Source organism: Pseudonaja textilis, chromosome 11 (genome assembly GCF_049901715.1).
Source record: "Pseudonaja textilis isolate UNSWEBS1 chromosome 11, rPseTex1.2, whole genome shotgun sequence".
NCBI classification, from domain to species: domain Eukaryota; kingdom Metazoa; phylum Chordata; class Lepidosauria; order Squamata; family Elapidae; genus Pseudonaja; species Pseudonaja textilis.
The window spans coordinates 13040777-13061734 of NC_142000.1; the positions used below are offsets into that span (position 1 = coordinate 13040777).

Here is a 20958-nt window from a genome sequence, read left to right on the forward strand (position 1 = left end):
CCAAAGAAGTTTATAGATGTAGGAATAGCAAAATTCAGTCTACCAGATTTATTGCACTAGAGTTCATAGTTTTCCTCACAACTGACCAGGCCATAAGTTTGAATGTACTTATTAAATATTAATTATTGAATCTCCAAAATGACTAGACTCTCGTCCTCCTCTGCCATCAATCATTGTCTTATGTCCCAAACTTTAGCATGTGAATAGGATTACTCATTAAGTGTTTTTTTTTTCCTGACAGAAGAGACAAGCCATTTAACTGCGTGATACGGTATAGTTACATTTTAAATACTGTGGTGAAAATGCTTCAGAATTCACCAGGGCAAAGGCTATCATTCCAAGCTGTACCGAAGGATGTTTTAATTAAAAAAAACATGCGTAATATTTGAAACAAAGAACAAGAGCACCACTAAACTCAAGCTACTTACAGTATGTTCTCTTTTCCTCAATAAATTATCACTCGCTGAACCATCTTGTATTTATTGTAAGCGGCTATACTATATTGGACAATCAGGCATTCTGTGGGAGATCAGCTAAGGTTTTCTTCACCTTGGCAGTGTTACAGGGGGTCATGCTGTCAGATGAGTGACTGGGTCTGGAATGATTTACGGTGGAATTTCTCAAAATCATTGGGAACAAAAAGGGCTTTATTTAAGATCAAATATGTCCAACTGCTGTGTTTGCCAGTTCTACCCATACCCACCTATCTTGGCTTTGGAGAATATTAACAAAGTATTTTTGAGCAACAAAAAGATTTTTGCTTTATTTTTGTTTGTTTGTTTGGTTATAATCAATGACGGAGACTGTTGGGGATACAAAGTTAAATTCTGGTTAAAATAAATGAACAAATGTGTCTAAAGCTATAGGCTTTATGTCTGACACATTTGTTGCCTGCTCAAAATTCTTGAATATGTAAGATAAACCTATGGTTTATCATGGTAAAGTGGCTTGGGACAAGCATAGTTTTGGATATTATGGTTTTGGATGCTAGCTTATCAGCTTATGTCAACTAAATTTTTATCAACATCAAGCCATAACAAACATTAGATTGCATTTTCCTAAGAATTAAATTTAGGAACAGGCAGACTTATTTATGGTTAGTAATAGTTGACACCATCTTGATGGCACATAATCAATCAATTAATCAATCTTATTTAGAAGATGGAAACTCAGCCTCAAATATCTCTCAGTTTCATATGGACTATGTGTCTCCTTGCCATTGTTCAAAAGCTTCGTTGTTCAACTTGATGTTCCTCAAAAAAATACTAACCTTTTCATTGTAATATAGCCATATATTCTGCTAAGTCATAGCAAGTTTATTTGTGGCTACCCATGATAAATGGCTTAGAACAGGGGTGTCAAACTCACATCATCACGCCAGTATCACGTGATGTATCATAACTTTCCCCCCTTCACTAAACCAAGTGTGGGTGTGGCCAGTGTGTGACATATCTGGCCCACAGGATGGGAGCTTGAACAGCCCTGGCTTAGCATGTAAACCAAGTGTGGCTTGTTCAATAATCATGGTTAATGAAATCAAGTCAACCAGCCACTACAAGATGGTCAAATATGCTTTATTCTTTTGACCTAGTGCTATCTCTTTAGCAAGTGAGGGAATTTACATGAAAGATGGTGACCATGTCAGGTTTTCATTGTAAAGACTCAGAATCATGATAGCTTTTCTGCTTATCTTTTGGCTGTCTTTGCCATTTGATTTTCTCCTGTTGAGTGACTCTCAGCTAGTTTGCTTGTTTTTTCCTCCAATTAGGAGTTGCTGCCGTAGGAGCAACCAACTGGTTACAAATAAAATTAGAAAAAGAGATTCCATATTTTTTTCCTTTGCTTCAACACGGTATGTTTTTACTAAAAGGCTGTTGTTGGGTTAGCCAAGTTTTCTCATGCTTCCTTAGCACCTCCTTACATAACCCATGACCTTGCAAAGAAACATCCGAACCAGTTGGTCCATTTCATATTTCTGTTTTCAGAATCCCACTTATTTTGCATTGCTGCCCTAGCCCTACGCCCTGGAAATGTCAGGTTTTCTCAGACTAGTTTAGCATTCTGACCAAGATGACCGTCTTCCTTTGAGAAAGTTCTTCTGAATGTTAATTAGACTGTCCTTTGGCCGGGTCTAAAGTCTTGGCCAAAGAAGCCATTTAGCTACAAGATTAAAATTCTCTTTAGAACACTTCTTTATGGTCTCCCTGATGTATTTCTGACTGTACATTGTTTTGTCCTTGGCGAGAGCAGGAAAAAATTATTACGTACAGTATTTTCTTATTTATTGCTGACCTGGGATTTCCCTTCAAAAAATATCAGTGGTTATCGGTCATTTACAATGGCCATCGATTGTACTTCACAGACAGTGGTATAAAGAATGTGTACATTTAAGAGTCAGCTGTATTTTTATGAATTTGAGCTGTAACACCTGTTACCCAAATCCATTTAGGGGCATTTGTCAGGATTCCGTCAGTTACCCCAATTAAATCATGAGTCTCCAGCCAAACTTCCAAAACTTCAAAAGGATTTATTGGGAGTTTACATGTCTGGCACTGCCTGGATGTAGCCGACTCTGAGACACATCATTCATTGTCACCCTTGACTCTGGTTTCCCCCCACCCCCTGAGTGTATCATAATTCATATTCTCCAATGGGACACATCCATAGCCAAGAGTCATCAATCATGCTCTCCAGTTAGATATTTGCATGGCAGAAACTTCAGTCACCCAGTTACTACCTCTGAAAAATTATTTATGGAATGCACTTTTGATTTCCAAGCTGCCACACTGCTCTTTCAAACCCCTTTCCCCCCCTCCCTTTCCATTGACAACTCTAAAAAGACCATAGAAATATTTTATGAGTTGGACTCATGGACTTTTCCATGGTGGCCCCAAAGAGGTTTCATTCCTTAGCTGTGGCGTTTAAGCAAGACTTGGAAACCCAGTTTACAAGAGGTTTGGATTGAAAGAATGAGCTAACCCTCAACTTACTTCTAAATGGCATTCTTACCCTGGCTTAAATTGTCTTTAAATAACTGTACTCCTGGGTTTTGAGGTTTTTTAATTATTACTTTAATAATTTGGATTTCTTAGACATTTTAGTTTTATGGATTCAAGTTTTATGGGGGGGGATGGCTTAGTGGTCCCCTACAATATTTGTTTATTCTTCTTCAAATAGTTTAGGAAAAGTGGGTTTTGGAACCACCAGTCCTTTACTTGCACCGAGTAAAAGACGAATAGGTTGCCAGCATAATCCTATTTTCATCTCCAACACGTTGAAGGGGAAATAATTCAGTCTAACACTTTCATATAAGGGTCTTACGTGGAGCTTGCAAGCAAATGAGCAGAATGCTTTATTGGTTTGGGATAATGTCTAAGACATCTGAATTTGCCAAGTTTCAGAAGGCTGTTGTTGGCACAAATGATGACCAGGAACAGACGCAGCCGTAAAAATGAGATACACATAATAGGTTACACATTACACTAAGAGGCAGACAACCTTTTGATAGTTATACCCACAGGGGGTTTATTTCTTTTTGACACAGATGGTAGAGCATGCTACTAGGGTTTTTTTTTTAACTAATCTAGCCTGCCATTATGTGTAAATTTGGCCAACAAAATCCTATAAAGAAGTGAAATTGGAAGTCAAGCCTTCCTTGTGTCCAACTCAAGTGCTGACAATGATGTAACACAGAATTAACAGAATAACGGAGTTGGAAGGGAATTTGGAGGTCTTCAAATCCAACCCCCCTGCTCAAAAAAGGAGACCCTGGTCTATTCCATTCCAGAGTAGTGGCTGCCAAGTCTCTTTTTAAAAATCTCCAGTGGTGGAGTACTTATTACTTCTGAAGGGAAGCCATTCCAGTGGTTAATTATTCTCACTCTTAGGAAATTTCCCTTTAGTTCTAAGTTGCTTCCGTCCTTAAGTAGTTTCCACCCAGTTTTTCTTGACTTGCCTTCTGATGCTTTGGCAAACAGGTTGACCTTCCCTTTCTTCATTGTGGCAGCCCCTCAAATATTGGAACACTGCTATCATGTCACCCCCTACTCCTTCTTTAACTAGGCATGCCCAATTCCTGCATCTGTTCTTCGTCCGTTAGTGTTTCCTCAGCTGCAATAGAGAAGTCATTGTCACCTTCCAAAATGATCTTCTGTCCAAGTAGTGCCAAGATTTTTCAAGGTCAGCCAAGGTCTACTTGGTGTAGACCAGAGGTGGGTATTCAGCAGGTTCTGACCAGTTCTGGAGAACCAGTAGCAGATACTTCGAGTAGTTTGGAGAACTGGCAAGTGGCACCTCTGACTGACTGGCCCCATCCTCATCTATGCTCTGCCTCCCGAGTCCCAGCTGATTGACTGGATATTCTTTGGTTGCCCTGCACAGGAGAACGGAGCTGGAAAGCAGGTTAGCGGGGTAAGGAAGGAATGGGGATTTTGCGATATCCTTCCCCTGCCATGCTTACTAAGCCACGCCCACAAAACTGGTAGTAAAAAAAAAAAATTGAATCCCAACACTGGTGCAGATTGTGAATATTATAACCATATCTTTTCACCTTTTGTGTCTTTTAGGTAACATTATTGGTTCGGGCATCTTTATTTCACCCAAAGGAGTTCTTGAGCATTCTGGGTCAGTGGGACTCGCACTCATAATATGGATACTTGGAGGTGGGATCTCAGCGCTTGGGTCCCTCTGTTACGCGGAATTGGGAGTTACCATCCCTAAATCAGGAGGCGACTACTCCTACGTCACTGAGATTTTCGGTGGATTAGCTGGGTAAGTGTGACTTCAGGATTAGGGTGGATAGCAATTTTGCACGAGGGTTTAAAATCACAGCTGGGCATTTAATTTCATCGGTTCTTCTCACAGAGGAGGTCTGAGCCCTAACATGACCGCGAAGTGTAAGATTTCTCATATAGAACTAGCAACTGACTTGGGACGGAGTCCTTATTTGACCTTGGAACTCACTGGTTGCTTCAAACATCCGCTCCCAAAGCGATCTCTTTCATGGGGTTATGGTCATCGGAACGAAATTAGGGAAGACCCTCACAAACACAACTTAGGTTTTCATAAAAAAGGCAAGGTGGAGATGAAATAAATACATTGCAGCGTCTTATATTGAATCCTCTGTTGCTTTTCTTTGCTTTCTTTTTTTGTAAAGTTTTTTTTAATTTTTAAACATACATCAATATCATTGCATGGACAGTGTGGTGTCTGAGTGTCATTCATTTTGATAGGAAAACAGAATTGATACAAATGAAAATTACTGCATTCATCAAACTTATATAACTTCTAATGTTATTATACATATTTATATCAGCACATAATCCTTTTTTTTAATTATTCAATATTTGCCACATCCTTCTAATAGAAATAACATTATTCTTGAGCATACCTGATAACATCCTTTTTCAAAATCTGATTTTAACCTCTAACATTCTCTTTAACTGCATTGTGCAAAAATATGTATAACAATATTCCCCCTATAATCTGTTGCTTTTCTTCAAAGATCCATATATGTGGTAGAAAAACTGGCAGAGCTGGGGAGAGGTGGAATTAAGTGAATCATCAGCCTGGAGTCATTACATTTCCACAAATGGTCCAAGTTGTCTTGAATTCCATTGACCTTTTCTGGCAATTTTTTTTTACTGAACTTTAGTTGACTATATTCTAGGGTATACGCTTGAGCAATAAATCTTCTGAACTACAATTTAACGTGTGGTCGTGAGTCTTTATGCCTGACAATATGGCAAAAACCTGGCTAACTGTTACTCTGAGTAGAGGCATCTGTAAGGGGCATTTGAACCAGTGGTATTTGAACCACTCCCCACTTCTTTCAAACTTAAATTCCAATTTCACAGCAACTTTTTGAGGGACCCCAGGATCAGGGCTCTCCAGCTGAGGACCCAGACTTTAAACCTAACTTTTTATGGCCCGTGGTTCAATAGCGTCCCCCAGCCACCCATTTTTAAAAGAAGAGCGTTTATTGAATTGCTATCTGATGGGCTGTGCAAGATTGCTACAGCAGAGTCGGAATGCTGGTTTTGTGCAGAGAAGCATAAAACATCTGCATAAAAATTGGATTTTGGGAGGAAGGGAGAGCAGGTCTGTGCTGATAGATAAGCAGGACCTAACTTGTATTTATAGGGGCACAATGAGCCAGATTGCTTTGGGGGAAGATTGCTTGTGAGGTCCGGGATTAAATGACAAAATGCAACAAAAAGGAAGGTTTTTATTCCTGCAACATCTGATAAATTCCAAAGCTCAGACTTGTCTAGAAATCAATGTTTATTGCAGCAAAGGAAGGGACCGAATCAAGAGTTTTAAATGGAGATATAAAAACTGAAATCTGCGGCATTGAAAATTCAGCTTTATGGAGGAATTAACTCCCATCCTTCAGCCAAACATAATTCAAGTGGGAGATCCCTTAATCTTGCCTTTCTTTACAGGGCTGTGTTTTTATTGCAGTGCAAGACTCAAATCTATTTTCAACAAGAGCTCTAGTTGCATTTTCTCCTAGTCAAATGGGCTTTGCAGGTTTTTAAACGCTTCAGAAATGTCAATCATCTTTTCAAAACTTGAAAGAAGTAATGCAGAGAAACACGGGGCCTAATAAAAGGGGGAAACTTTTCCATTTGGTTTGTAAATGAGCTCAGAAAATGTGTAACTTGGAGGCAACTATGTTAATCTTAGGAGACTCGGTCCAGATTCAAGGAATAATAAATGAGAAAACCTGGTGGATTATTTTTTATTCATTGGTTACTGCCTCTGAATAAGGACGTTCCACTAATATTAACAGATTTATCCTCTGTGAAAAGGTCTAATGTTTTTGTTGTGGTTGTTACCAGCCTACTAAGTTACTGGCCTTCACCATCACACCTGACAGAATAACAGAATAATACACGAATGAAGGCAAATATATGTGTCCCAGGATTGTTGCAGGATCTGAACTTGGACCAAAAGTTTTATCTTCTTTCAAACTATTGCAGGACCCACGCCCTTTTCCAATAAATCAAACACAATTCAAAAGGAACAGAAATCTTGTAATGCTTTTACAAAATAATTAGCTGTGATAAGCACAAGCCTTGCCAAACTGTGTTGGACTTGCCAAAAGATAACAGACAGGGAATAATTTGCAAAATAAGAATCTTCAAATACAAACTCAGGATAATGGAATGTCCACGAGGCTGGAGTTTCAAAACGTCTTTGTCTTCTGCAAAGAAGGTTAGTTTCACAACTGGCTTTTATCTTCTTGAAGGAGGGGCCATTAACTTGCAGCCTTACTCCCGAGTCACCCGTGCTGCTGCAGCTGCTCTTTCCTGCGAGCAAACCTGCGCGCGCACGCGCATTTGGCACAGGCGCCTCGGGAACTTCCTCATCGTTGCTGCTAGCCCCCACAATCTCTGAAGGCAGCAGTCCATTCCCTAATGGTCCTGGACCCTCATCTGAATCCTCGCTCTCCTCAGCTGCTGGATAACCGCAACACTTAGAGAACTTCTGTCTAGCCGCTTGCCAAGATATTCTGTGAAGATGGGCTCCAGCACAAATCCAAAAGCTTGGAAGACAAAACCTCTGGTCCAGTTGACCGACCCAGATTGGCTCCTGCAGAATAACAGAGTTGGAAGGGACCTTGGAGGTCTACCAGTCCAACCCCCCGCCCAAGCAAGAAACCCTATACCATTTCAGACAATCTTGCAATAGCAAATTCCCAAAGCGAAGTGCAAACTTCTGCTCCCTCTGCGATGGACAATGGAAGGAATAATTCAACCATTGTCCATCTTTCAGGTGACCAGTAGAGAAAATATGGCAACAATAGGAAATGTAGGGATTTCTTATCAATAACCACAGGCATGTAACCGATCCAGAGAGAAAGGAGGTCAAGGGGTTGCTACAGAATTCTGTGAGTTGGATGGCCAATATGTACAAAATAATAATAATTATAAAAACAACAACAATACCAATAGTAATAGGGTGGAGTCCCAAAACAACTGGAGCACCATTTGAACACCATAGGCATTGACAAATTTGCCATCAGTCAATTGCAGAAGGCAGCTTTACTTGGAAAAGCTTCCATCCTGTGGCGATATCTGTAACTCCATCAAACATCCAGATTTGCCTATCCCGGGTCCTTGGTAAAGACTTGATAGGTAGACAAAAATACCAAACGAAGTCTGAACATCTGGCTGACTGTGCGATGAATAATAATGACAACAACAACAATAATAACAATAACAATAGGTTCAAAGTCCTGCCCTTTTTATGAGCATTGTGGCATGTGCAAAAAAAGGGGGGGGGATGGGTTATTGACTGCATAGTTGCAACACTACATTACTTCTCCCATTGGCTCCCCAGTTCAGTGGTCTCCAGTGGCTAACCCCTGTTACTCAGTCCTAGCGAATGATCTTTTCTGATGTCTTTTGAGAACATGTCCCTCACATGTTGCTCTGCTGTGTTGTTTTTCGGTAGGCTTAGGGAGCGTTCAGAGTCCCCATTTAATCATGCTGGTGGGAAGGACAGTATCAGGTGTGAAGGATCAGGACAATACAGTGCCAAGTTGCTGTTAAGAAGATTGATTGCTCAATCCTATATGTAAAAAATTAGTCATCTAAATTCAACACTAAATTGATGCTAAATAAAGAGTTGGTGGAATTCAAGAGGGGTTAGACTTAGAATCTTTGTGGGAATTCAAGGGTTCTAGGCTACTGACTCGCTTAACTCTGCCTCCTGGTTTTGACTGCCCTTCGCCTTTAGACAGTGGGTTGAAATCAAATGAGAAGCAGGATCCCCCTCTACTCCTTTCTTCTCAAATCTTTCTCTACAATAAATACTTGGCCTACACATGCTTGTTCTGCCCAGCAGACTAGCCTGAACGAGATATCTTGAATTGTTTCTATTGGTTGCAGATTTCTGCTGCTATGGAGCGCGGTCCTTATCATGTACCCAACTAGCCTGGCTGTTATTGCTTTGACTTTTTCTAACTATGTGCTACAACCAATGTTTCCCAATTGCATCCCGCCCTACAAAGCTTCACGAGTCCTTTCCATGGTGTGTTTATGTAAGTATGGATTTATCATTTGCACCAAGACAACAAATTCCTTGTGTGTCCAATGACACTTGGCCAATAAAGAATTCTATCATTGGTTTTCTTTATCCCGTAAGGTTATGATTGGACTCAGAGCTAAGGAACCTACTTGCCTCTGAGTCAGTTTATTTTATTTATTTAATTAATTAATTTTATTTGTCAAACATTTACAATGCAATAGAAATAAGAATAAACATAAGTTTAAATACATGAAACAGGAACTAATAATTGGGGACAATAGGACAGGGACGGTAGGCATTATTGTGCGCTTATGCACACCCCTTACAGACCTCTTAGGAAAGGGGTGAGGTCAATCGAGGATAGTTTGAGGGTAAAGGAGTGGGGGTTTGAGCAGGTGACAACAGAGTAAGGTAGCAAGTTCCAGACATTGACCACTCTTTCTGAAATTGTATTTCCTGCAATCAAGTTTGGTGTCAGGGTTCTGGCAGTTACCCCATTTAAATCATGAGTCTCAGGCCAACTTCAGAAGTTTTAAGAAGATTTATTAAGAGTAAACATGCCGGCACTGCCTGGGTGTAGCCGACTCTGAGACACATCATTCATTGTCACCCTTGACCCTGGTTTTCCCCCACCCCCTGGGTGTATCATAATTCATATTCTCCAATGGGACACATCCATAGTCAAGAGTCATCAATCATGCTCTCCAGTTAGAATTTTGCGCGGCAGAAACTTCGGTCACCTAGAAACTATCTTTGAAAACATTTATGGAATGCAAGCTTCCCACTGCTCCTCCCTCCCTTTCTGCTGGCAACTCTAAAAAGACCATAGAAATATTTTATGAGTTGACATTTGGAGTGGTTTACATAAAGTTTATATCTGTTGTGTGCACTTGTGTTGTTGTGGTTAAAGCTGAAATAGTCATTAACTGGTAAGACATTGTAACACATAATTTTATGTACTATGCCAATCTTAGCTGGCATAGTTCAAGGTTGTCTAAGCCTAGAATCTCAAGTCTGGTGGTGTAGGGTATTCTGTTAGTGAACAAAGGAGTGTAGTGCTCTTCTTGTAAAATACTTCTGGACTCAATTAATTGTATTAATGTCTGATATACAGTGCGGATTCCAGACACCAGAGCTGTATTCAAGTGTTGGTCTAGCAAAGGTTTTGTATGCTCTAGTTTGCAAATCAGTATTACCGGAGGAGAAGCTTTGTAAGATTAGATTTACAACTCTTTTTGGCAACGCTGTTGCAGTGAGCTCTGGTGTTATTGTGAGTGTTCCAAGTAATACGTCCATAATAAACAGAGCTCCAAGGCAAGAAGGTTCCTCAAAGAACAGATTTATTGGATACATCATATTGGTACAGATCTGGTGAAAACCGACTCTGAATATTCCCATGGTTTTCACCTAATTAAAAGTTTTCCCCATTTCCAAACAGTCAGGCACATGGTCCAATCAACATCCCCCAAACCCCACTCCCTATTTACAAGTATTTAGCTAAAAGGGCGGGGTTTCAAGCAGGTAGTTGGGGCTGCCACCTTGACTTTTTTTACTCCTCTCTACAGATACCGATATCAATACTGTTTTTGCTTTCCATTTTGAGGAACTGAACTCTGCTTTCTCATCTCTAGCACTGTTGACTTGGGTGAACAGCTCCAGTGTTCGGTGGGCCACACGAATCCAGGACATCTTCACAGGAGGAAAACTCTTGGCTTTGGGTCTTATCATAACTGTTGGCTTTGTGCAGATCTTCAAAGGTACCGATACAAAACCCCACAGTGTTAAAATGGTCTTCTGCATGAAATCCAACACTTTTTAGAAAACTCTCGCATCCCACTGTTTTTCAAGTGAGTGATATTTGAAAACATCTATGATAAGCTTCATGGTGGGCTCCAAGACTTACCTTGGGCTGTGAACGTCAAGTGTAATCAACAATTGGAAGCAATTTATGCCCCCTGTCAGGATTCTAGCTGTTACCTCCATTTAAATCATGAGTCTTGAACCAAACTTCCCAAACTTTAAAAGGATTTATTGGGAATTAACATGCCAGTACTGCCTGGGCTTGTAGCCAACCCTGAGACTTGTAATTCATTGTCCCCCTTGACCCTGGTTTTCCCCCCATCCCCTGGGTGTATTGTAATTCATATTCTCCAATGGGACACATCCATAGCCAAAAGTCATCAATCATGCTCTCCAGTTAGAATTTTGCACGGCAGAAACTTCAGTCACCTAGTTACTATCTTTGAAAACATTCATGGAATGCACTTTTGGTTTGCAAGTTGCCGCACTGCTGCTCCCTTTCTGTAGTCAACTCTAAAAAGACTATAGCAATATTTTATGAGTTGACATCCCCAAGGCTCTGCTGATCATTCTACCTCCATTCCCATAAAAGGAACAGGACAACTGTGTGATGGAAAAGCTCATAGTTTGATAAATTGGTTTTTTGGAGGCTGTCTTAAAAGTGCTTTTTTCAAAAGGACTTTGTTTTTCCTTGAAGATGTTTCTCTACTTCAATTATGTGAAGAAGCTTCTTGGGTGAGAAGCAAAACTCCTTCAAGGAAAAACAAAGTCTAGTTACTTTTTGGGGTGAAAAACACCTTTGGGACAACCATGACCTGCATGACTGAGAATTCCCACTTTTTATTTTAGAGAATATAACAGCATCTCCTTAGCTGGTCTTGGAAGGAGAGAAGTTGGATCTAAGACTGTCGCTCAATGGGAACTCACCCTCAATCCCAGGGTGATGGGCTAGACTAGGAATTAAAAAGAGGCAAACCACTTTTGTATTGTCACCAACGTGTTGCAAAGAACATGGTTGTGTGTCCATAAACTCATCCTGGGTTTAATTTGGCTCAACAAGAGTAAAATTGAGGGCAGAGGAAAGAATGAAGGGAAGAAGCAGGTGTCATCACTCAACTAGGACTGCCAAGAGATTGAATCAGTCACGGGGCAGGGAAGTTTTATTTTAAAAAATGGATTGAACTGTTCTACAGGGGTTCCTCCCCACCAAATGATGTGATTCCAGGGGATTTTGCTCTAGAAAAAAACAGGGAGATTATAAAAAGTGAGCAGTGCTTTTCATCGTTGGAGAAAGCAAGCTATCCCCTTCTTTTGTGGTGCTTCTCCAGGTGTTTCTCCTTTTCTTCCCCCAGCGGTGAGAAAGGCCCTTCAAGGGGAGATCAAGAATGGTTGTGTCCAGATAACAAGAATGTGGCTTTTTCTTGTAGTCATTCCCTCACTTCTCTGTGTGCTTGAATCAAAACTCAACAAGATAGCTGAAGCTCCATCATGTGAATCCTAGCCTTTTTTTTTTCACGTGATACACATTAAAAAGGGACGGGATTTCAATCACGCAGGACCATCTGCCATCTTGACTACAGTACATGATGTGTTTGTGTGAACTGATGATGCCCTCACTGAAGTCTGCTCTCGTTGTAGAAAACTATGAAGCATTAATACCAAGCAATGCATTCAGCTTCTGGATGACCCCATCTGTGGGACATTTGGCGCTAGCATTTCTCCAAGGTTCCTTTGCATTCAGTGGGTGGAATTTCTTAAATTACGTGACAGAAGAACTGGTTGATCCACGCAAGTAAGTGTTCCTGTGCACTTTGGCCAAGGTTTGGAGAGATATCAAGCTGTTGTCCTACAGCCCCACTGGATCACAGTGATCAGTTTTCTTATTGCTTGAGAAAAGAAGATGATACCAATAGGAGGAGAGAGAAGAGGTAGACAAAATGGGAAGACTTAGAACAGGAGTGTCCAACCTTGGCAACATGACTGGCTGGGGAATTCTGGGAGTTGAAGTCCACAGTTCTTAAAGTTGCCAAGGTTGGACATCCCTGGCTTAGAAGAATAGTTGGATAGGAAATCGCACTGCTCAGAAAAGCCTAGGCAAATGTCTCAGCATCTGAGTTTTCAATCTTCATTATACTTAATGAGATTAGCACCTTTAAACTGCCCAATTTTCAAGCTTCTAGGGCAGGGCTCCCCAAATTTGGCAACTTTAAGACTGGCAGACTTCAACATTCTGGGAGTTGAAATCCACAAGTCTTAAAGTTGTCAAGTTTGGAGACCTCTGTTCTAGGGAATATGATCAACCATGGTAAAATGTTTACTGATTTTAGCCATCCACTAAGCTACATTAGCAGCATTAGAAAGAAGCGATAGAAATGGTTCTATAAGAAGGCCAATCTGTGCTGTGGCTATTCACCTTTTTTTGCATGTACATGCATGGAATGTGATTTGGTCTAACATTCACGCAACTTACTGTTGCATACATTTCATTCACGTTCTACCTAATTTGCCTGTTGACCATAGTCCATGTCCATGTTGGGTTTTGCTTCTCGGGCCTTGGTTCTCAATGCTTATCAAATCCCCCGCCCTCATTTTTGTTTTGGAAATTAGGAATCTACCCCGTGCCATATTTATCTCCATTCCCCTGGTGACTTTTGTATACACCTTCACCAATGTTGCATATTTCACGGCCATGTCACCCCAAGAACTCCTGTCTTCCAATGCTGTGGCGGTCGTAAGTAAAATATGGCCCGGAATTTGACTTTGCATTTGGGATTCATTGAAATGATTCGTTTTTGCTTTCTGTTTGGTGCGTTGCAATTTATGTTTCGTTTCCATTCCTCCTCCTGCCTTTTGTTGCTTTAGACATTTGGTGAGAAGTTACTGGGCTATTTTTCCTGGGTTATGCCAGTGTCTGTGGCATTGTCTACATTTGGAGGAATAAATGGATACCTTTTTACCTCCTCAAGGTTAGATAAAGTACGATTTATTTATTTATTTGCTTATTTTTCATGAGCACTTTTTTAAAAATTTCTTTACTTCGGGAAGAGAAACATCATTGCTTTTTTAGTGGGAATGTTCTGGTGTGTTTCATGCTAAACAACATTTTGGGACATGGCGCTCATAATATACTTAGATGGCCCTGCAAGTTGCAAGGAGTGTCCGTGGAGCTAATTCTGCAGTTAAGATGTTAGGACAATATGAATGTAAGATTGGATGTGCTGTCCTGATTGGGGAATGCCAAAGGTTTTGAGCCATTTTAGAAAGAAATTTGACAAATTTATGGCAGATAAGATTGTCATCAGCAAGTAATCATCACAGTGTAAGCGGGCTGAGAATCGCTATATATTTAGTATCAGAGATAATATATATTACCAGTTAGCTGTAACTGGGTTAATATGATCAAGACAGTGGTCCTGTTTGTGTGAACTGTTCCTGCCTTTCAGAGAAAAATCTTGGGGGCAACTGTTGGATCAGCATGTTTGATTAGTCCCAAAGGTGCTTTTTCAAGAGGCAACTGAACTTCCTGGTTTTTATTTGAAGACGTTTTGCTTCTCATCCAGGAAGCTTCCTTAACTCTGGATGGATGGTGGGGAATGGAAGGATTGATACTCCTTGCAGACAGCTGGTCATTTTGCATTCTTTGAGAGAGTTGTTGAGTCCACTTTGAGGTTTGATGGTGTCCTCAGGGTCACCTGAGTAGTGCGAATGGGCGTGGAAGTTCCCATTTATCTGAGGACACAAATAAATCTCCAAGTAGCCTCAACGACCCTCTAAAAGGATGCAAATGACCAGCTGTCTGCATGGAGTATAAATCCCTCCATTCCCCGCCATCTAGTCAGAACTGAAGAAGATTCTTGGATGAGAAGCGAAACTTCTTCAAAGAAAAACCAGAAAGTCCAGCTGCCTCTTGAAAAAGCCCCTTCGGGACTGAGAATCTCCATAGATATGTTTAATTAGATGTTAGTTTTATTTGGATCGGCTTCTTTTGAAAACACTTAGTGTCACAGCCAGAATATTAATCTTATGGGCATCCAGATCAGCCCATGTGCATCATATCATGTCACCAATTATGTGGGTTTTACTGTATGTCAATCGCATGATGTGACATCACTGTGGTTTTTAATCGATGCCCATGACTGTACATTCAAATCCCATTCATTCTTGGGGAGCTTGAATTTTAGACTAACCATTCTCAGTAGATATTGTATTAGGGAGTTTGTGAAGACAGGGGAAGGCATCCAGGAATTCAACAACTTGGGAGGAATGTCCCATAACTGAGAAGCATCTAGAGACCATTGATTTTTCTTCTCCTCCTAACTCACCCCAATGTTTTAAAGTATATGAAGCCAACATCTATGTTCTCCTCTTCCACTTTATCCATGAAACAGTGGAGTGGCCATCCAAAGATGAAATCCATCACACCTGGAAAGTACCAGACTGTGGGAAGACAATGTCTCTCTAAACAGAACACTGGAGGTGTGAAATACCTATTTTTGTCACTTGCCACTCTTAAGTAACAAACTGAATCTTTTTTCCCCCCAAGTGTTAAATATTCCTCATTGGGTTTCTGTATCTTCCGCCATCAGAAGAAAGTTAAACTATGTGTTTGCTGAAAAAGGGGTTAAAATAAAACAAGCTTAGGAGAATGGTTTTTCTTCTCTCTCTTTTTAGGCTGTGTTTCGCTGGTGCCCGAGAAGGTCATTTACCGAGTCTTCTGGCCATGATCCATGTCAAAAATTGCACCCCAATCCCTGCTCTCCTTATCTGCGTAGGTGTTTCTATTCCTGTAGAATTGATTGACATAGCTAATCGGAAAGACTCTTGGTTTAATTGAAGACCAATCAAATACATTTGGTAAAATCAGCCACGCTAAAAATAAAATGTACTTGTATTACTCAAGTGCAGCCAAAATCACTAGATAGAGCGAAGAGACGGATTCAGGTGGCAGATATTGGAAGCTGAGTGAAGCCATGAAAAGAATGAAAGAGAGCGTGAAGACAAACCATCATGAAATAGCGTTATGACTCCATTGGCAGCTAATCTTACAAACAGCCATTTGTTATTGTATGCTGCTCACGGTTTGGTTCCTTTTATTAATTTCATTATCAAGATATAAAATACAAAAGAAAGTGAAACCAGTTGGGAAAATTGAGAAGAGGAAGGGGAAGAGAAAGAAGTGTAGGTTAAAGCAGGGGAAGAGAAAAGAAAAACATTGACTTCCAATTCTTTTTAGCAAAATAGAATAAGTAATAACATTACAGCCTCAACTTTTTACTTTCCCTTTCATCTGCTATGCATCCTCTCTCTCTCTCTCTCTCTCTCTCTCTTTCTCTCTCTCCTCTCCTCTCCTCTCCTCTCCCTCCCTCTCTTTTCATCTGTAGTGTCTCCTTAGCCTGTCCTAGCTATAGCTCTGTCATCCCTGCAATAGCTTAAGCCAGGGGTTTCCAACCTTGGCAACTTTTAAGACTTGTGGACTTCAACTCCTAGAATTTTCCAGCCAGCCACGTGTGGACTTCAACTCCCAGAATCCCCCAGCCACGTGTGGATGGCTGGGGAATTCTGGGAGTTGAAGTCCACAAGTCCCAAGATTGGAAACCCCTGGCTTAAGCTATTTGAATGGGAAAGCTTCTTCGTGTCTCTTGATCCTTGTATCATGTGCCCACTCTTCCTTTGAAGTCTGCATTTTTAACCTTGGGGAAGTTTTTGCCTTTGTTTCTTCCAGAAATTCTCAATTTAAAGAATACACCCCTTCCTTTTTCTCTCCCCCACCCCCCAGTGCCTGGCTACTGTGGTCATCATGCTGGTTGGAGACACCTACACGTTAATTAACTACGTGTCCTTCATCAACTACCTCTGCTACGGAGTGACAATAATAGGCCTGCTTGTGCTACGGTGGAAACAGCCTCAGATCTTCAGACCCATCAAGGTGAAAAATAGTGGGGCAGTCTGGTGCTTCTCCCACTCTTTGGCCTCTGCTGGTTGTCCTTGACTTACAAACATTCATTTAGCAACCGTTTGAAATTAAAATGGCATTCCAAAAAGTAACTTGCAACCAGTCATGTTTATAACCCCCACTTGTTAAGCAGTTTGGAGGCTCTGATGTCAAATTACTCCACCTTTACCTGCCAGATCGTTAGGTACACCCATGAATTAAGAAAAGGTAGAGATGAGCTTACGTTCCTGATCCTGGTGAGCTTTAAACAATCAGGACTACAGTCTCCCTGATCTCCAGATCTACATAATGCCCATGGTCATGTTGGTCAAGGATACCAATCTGGGGTGGTGTCATCCAGAAGTGTGGCATTGTGTGATGACCCAGGGCATGACACAAAAATAACAAAGTCACAAAAGTAGATTAAATTCCCTTTAATGCCTCCAACTTGGCCCCAATGTCCAGTTATCCTTGGCTGGATAACAAACTCTTCAACAAACAGTCTACGAAGGGTAGAAATGCAGTCCGAACCCAAAGTAAAGATAATTAGAAATAAAAAAAACCAACACAAACCACACTGAAGTAATTAACACGGCAGGCCAGGATGATAAATTGTAGAGGATAACGCAGCACCCAGAATTGGGAGGACGCCAAAACCCAGATAAGGCTTGACCAAGATAATGCACGCTTTGCTTCCAGCAAGGAGCCGTGTGCAAACGCCCCACTTATATCCTGTTCTCCCAACTGCAACCAATGAAAGGGATCAGGGCCTTCTTCTCTCTCACAAGCTACATTGCTCCCTTCTCCATTCCTCCCTGCATGCCCTAGGATGAAGAGGGGATGGCCCTGAGTCTTTCTCTGAATCCCAGCTGGACTGTGCCCTTTTCCCATTTCCTCCACAGCCACCGGAGCCACACTCACACTCCCTGTCATCTGCTCAATCTCCCCCTCAGAATCAGACTCCAACAAGGGCATGACACATTGGGATTAGCCAAGGCAGAAGCTCCTGGTGATCTATCTGAGAGATGGTCCAATGTTGTCTATCAGCACAAAGGGAATTGGGGCAGAAACAACAAGTCTCTGTACCCTTCCAATATTTTCTTTCCTCTTAGGTAAACCTCCTGGTTCCAATCACTTACCTGATCTTTTGGGCCTTTCTCTTAATCTTCAGTTTTTATTCTGAGCCAGTGGTCTGTGGCATTGGACTGATTATCATCTTAACTGGAGTGCCAGTGTTTTTTCTTGGCGTGTACTGGCAAAACAAACCAAAGTGTGTAAATAGAATAACAGGTAAGAAACAAAAAAGAAAACAGCCTTGGAGGCAGCATCGAGTATATCTATTGATTACAAAATAATCCATTCATTAACTCAAGATTGGTTGCCAAGTACTTCCTTATGTGACTTACACTATTACAGATGTAGAGAAATCTGCCTTAGAAATCTTAACCTTTCTAAGGTTAGAAAGACCCATCTCATTACCTGGCTATCCTAATCAGAGAAGTTTCTAAATTGATGAACAACCTACTTATTTAGACTTATGGGCCTTCAAAGTTCATGTTCACGTTGGTGTCAACATCTGTCCAAAAGCTAGTGGAAAAGAGAGAGAGGTCTCCATTTCTTGCACAATCCAGATGAATCTGGGAAAAACAAAATGCTGGATTAAAATTTGGGCCAAGCCCAAATGTCTAATCTTACATTCCAGCCATGGGACTGGACTCTTGGATTTCAGCCATTTGTCTGAAATGTATGCAAAGCAGATGTTGAAAAGAAGGACCAGGGTTGAGAAGATAGCAGTGTTCCAATATTTGAAGGGCTGCCACACAGAAGAGGTGGCCAATCTATTCTCCAAAGCACCAGAAGGCAGGACAAGAAGCAATGGATGGGAATCTAATCAAGGACAGATCAATCCTAGAACTAAGAAGAAATTTCTTGACAGTAAGAACAATTAATCAGTGGAACACTCTGCTCCCCAAAGTTGTGGATCCTCCAACACTGGAGGTTTTTAAGAAGAGATTGGATAGCCATTTGTCTGAAATGGTATAAGGTCGTCCTGCTTGGGCAGGGGGTTGGACTAGAACAGTGGTCGCCAACCAGTGGGCTGGGGACCACGAGAAAATTTTGGTGGTCCACAGAGAAGCATCACCCCCAAAGCAATTAATCCAGGCTGAGCGGGAATACAAGGCTGCGCTGCCCACAGGGCCCACGGGAACACAAGGCTTGCATCGCTTGCATTGCGAACAAACACCATCAGAAATGATATTTTGGGACCCTGTAAGGCATTTTGTTCCAAGAGGCTGCGCTGGCAAAGACTCATTTCTGGTGGAGTTTGGGGGAGAGAAAGAAAGACTTCTGCTGCTTCTGCTGCTTTCCTTGCATGAAGCCAAAAGTCTCTCTCCCTCTCCCCGAGAACAGAGCTGGAGATGAGATCCTGTGATCCCAAATAAAGAAGGATCAATCGGTAGGAAAACGGGGTGGGGATTTTTCCTGCAGACTTTTGGGGGGATTTTCCCAGGGTCTCTGGTTCGCGGGATTTAAAATTATGACTTTGGTGGTCCTTGAGGTCCAAAAGGTTGGTGACTCCTGGACCAGAAGACCACCAAGGTCCCTCCCAACCGGTATGTTCTTATTCTTCCGTTGAGTTCAAATGCCTTCCCAGTTAATAATGCCCACTCTAGTCTCAAAACTAGCATAATCTAGCTCTTTGATCTTTTTTTCAGAATCTTTAACCCACTGGGGCCAGAAGATCTGTTTTGTTGTCTATCCTCAGAAGGGATCTCCTGAAGACGATCTACCTTTCGCCGATTATCCCTCTCAAGAAGTCAAAAGACCTTAAAAAAAACAATGATACTTTTTACAGAATAAGTAGATTTTGTTTACATTATGGCATTTTTCTTTTTGACTGGGGAAAGGAAAGAACCTTGATTTGGGTTTTTTTTTTAAAAAAAATTTTTTTTAAAGAAATGAGGACCGTCATTTGGACAACTCTAGGAGACACCCTAAAAGCGTTTAGCTCTTTATCCTGAAAAGGAAGAAAATAAAAGTAAAACGAGGCTAATGGGGTTGTTTTTTGTCATGATGCATGTTACATGTAAGTTGAAATGGCCAGGTATTAAAAAATTATTGCTACCAGCCACCTTTTAAGAAAGACAGCAAGGCTTTTGTGAAGTTTCTGCAAATTCCCCAAAGGAGGAATTCTCCTCCGGCTCTTCTCTGGAAATCGAACGCATCTTTAAGGAAACACCATGGCTGGTTATTACGGTCTTTTATTCAGTACTTCGGTAGTTCTCAGCCTTTTTTTTTTTGCACCGTGGACCCCCTTTTAAATACCTTTTGTGGCCACAAACCACCAAGACTCACAATTAACTCACAATTTAAGCCATAACATTTCTTCAACCCTTCGTGGACCCCGTGATGACATTATGCCCCCACCCGGGGTCTGCAGACAACAGGTTGGGAATCACTGCAGCAGGGGTGGGATGATCCCAGCAACCGTTTCGCTGTCTGGTTGCTGGGTAGGCTTGGCCTACCGGAACTTCCGGCGGGGTCATTTTTCCCCTTCCCGAGGGTCCAGAGGCTTCCCTTGGGCCTCTGGGAGAGCGAAAACATCCTCCACCCGAGCTCTGGAGCCTTCCGGAATCTGGAAACAGGACTTCCGGAAGACCCATTTTCCCCCCTCCCAGAGCCCATCGAAAATGGGCCACGTAGAGACTCCTGGGAGGGGCTGGGGGGGTAGGCAGGGCCAGCCGGTCAGTTCAAATACCGCTTTGGGTGAACCAGATGCAAATTTAACATCCAGTTCGCTTGAACTGGTCTGAACCGGTTGCCATCCCTGCACTGAACCGAACCCATCCCTGCACTGCAGTACTTTACGCCACAATAGTCCCCGTGAGAGGAATCTTGGAGTCTTAGTGGATAATCATTTAAATATGAGCCAGGAGAGTGTGCTGCAGCTGCCCAAAAAGCCAACACAGTTCTAGGCTGCATAAGCAGAATAGAAATAAGATCACACGAAAAGTTAATACAACCACAAAGTACCGCTTTAAACTGCAGTCATGAGATCACACTTGGAGACTGCACTGCCATCTGTCAGAAATGGTGCAGGGTCTCCTGCTTGGGTGGTGGTGGGGGGGTTGGACTAGATGACCTACAAGGTCCCTACCAACTCTATTCATCTGTTAATATTGTGTTCA

The 20958-nt window shown here is 41.6% G+C and overlaps 1 protein-coding gene across 3 annotated transcripts in view; it reads left to right on the plus strand.

The window, feature by feature from the left end:
* SLC7A10 (solute carrier family 7 member 10) overlaps positions 1-19823 on the plus strand; it is a 32341-nt gene extending 12518 nt beyond the window's left edge. Inside the window, exons 2-11 of one of the 3 annotated variants that reach the window (XR_015744959.1) lie at positions 4566-4770; positions 8898-9049; positions 10668-10793; positions 12475-12628; positions 13444-13567; positions 13699-13802; positions 15508-15604; positions 16613-16762; positions 17940-18058; positions 19486-19823. Coding sequence is in view for 2 of the 3 variants with exons in the window: in XM_026719113.2 (XP_026574898.1) it covers positions 4566-4770; positions 8898-9049; positions 10668-10793; positions 12475-12628; positions 13444-13567; positions 13699-13802; positions 15508-15604; positions 16613-16762; positions 17881-18058; positions 19486-19601 (1406 nt within the window). In the remaining variant the exon portion in view is untranslated. Of the gene's footprint in view, positions 1-4565; positions 4771-8897; positions 9050-10667; positions 10794-12474; positions 12629-13443; positions 13568-13698; positions 13803-15507; positions 15605-16612; positions 16763-17880; positions 18059-19485 lie in introns of all 3 variants that reach the window. The other 2 variants (XM_026719113.2, XM_087940628.1) reach the window with 2 other exon arrangements.
* The last annotated feature ends 1135 nt before the right edge of the window (positions 19824-20958 follow it).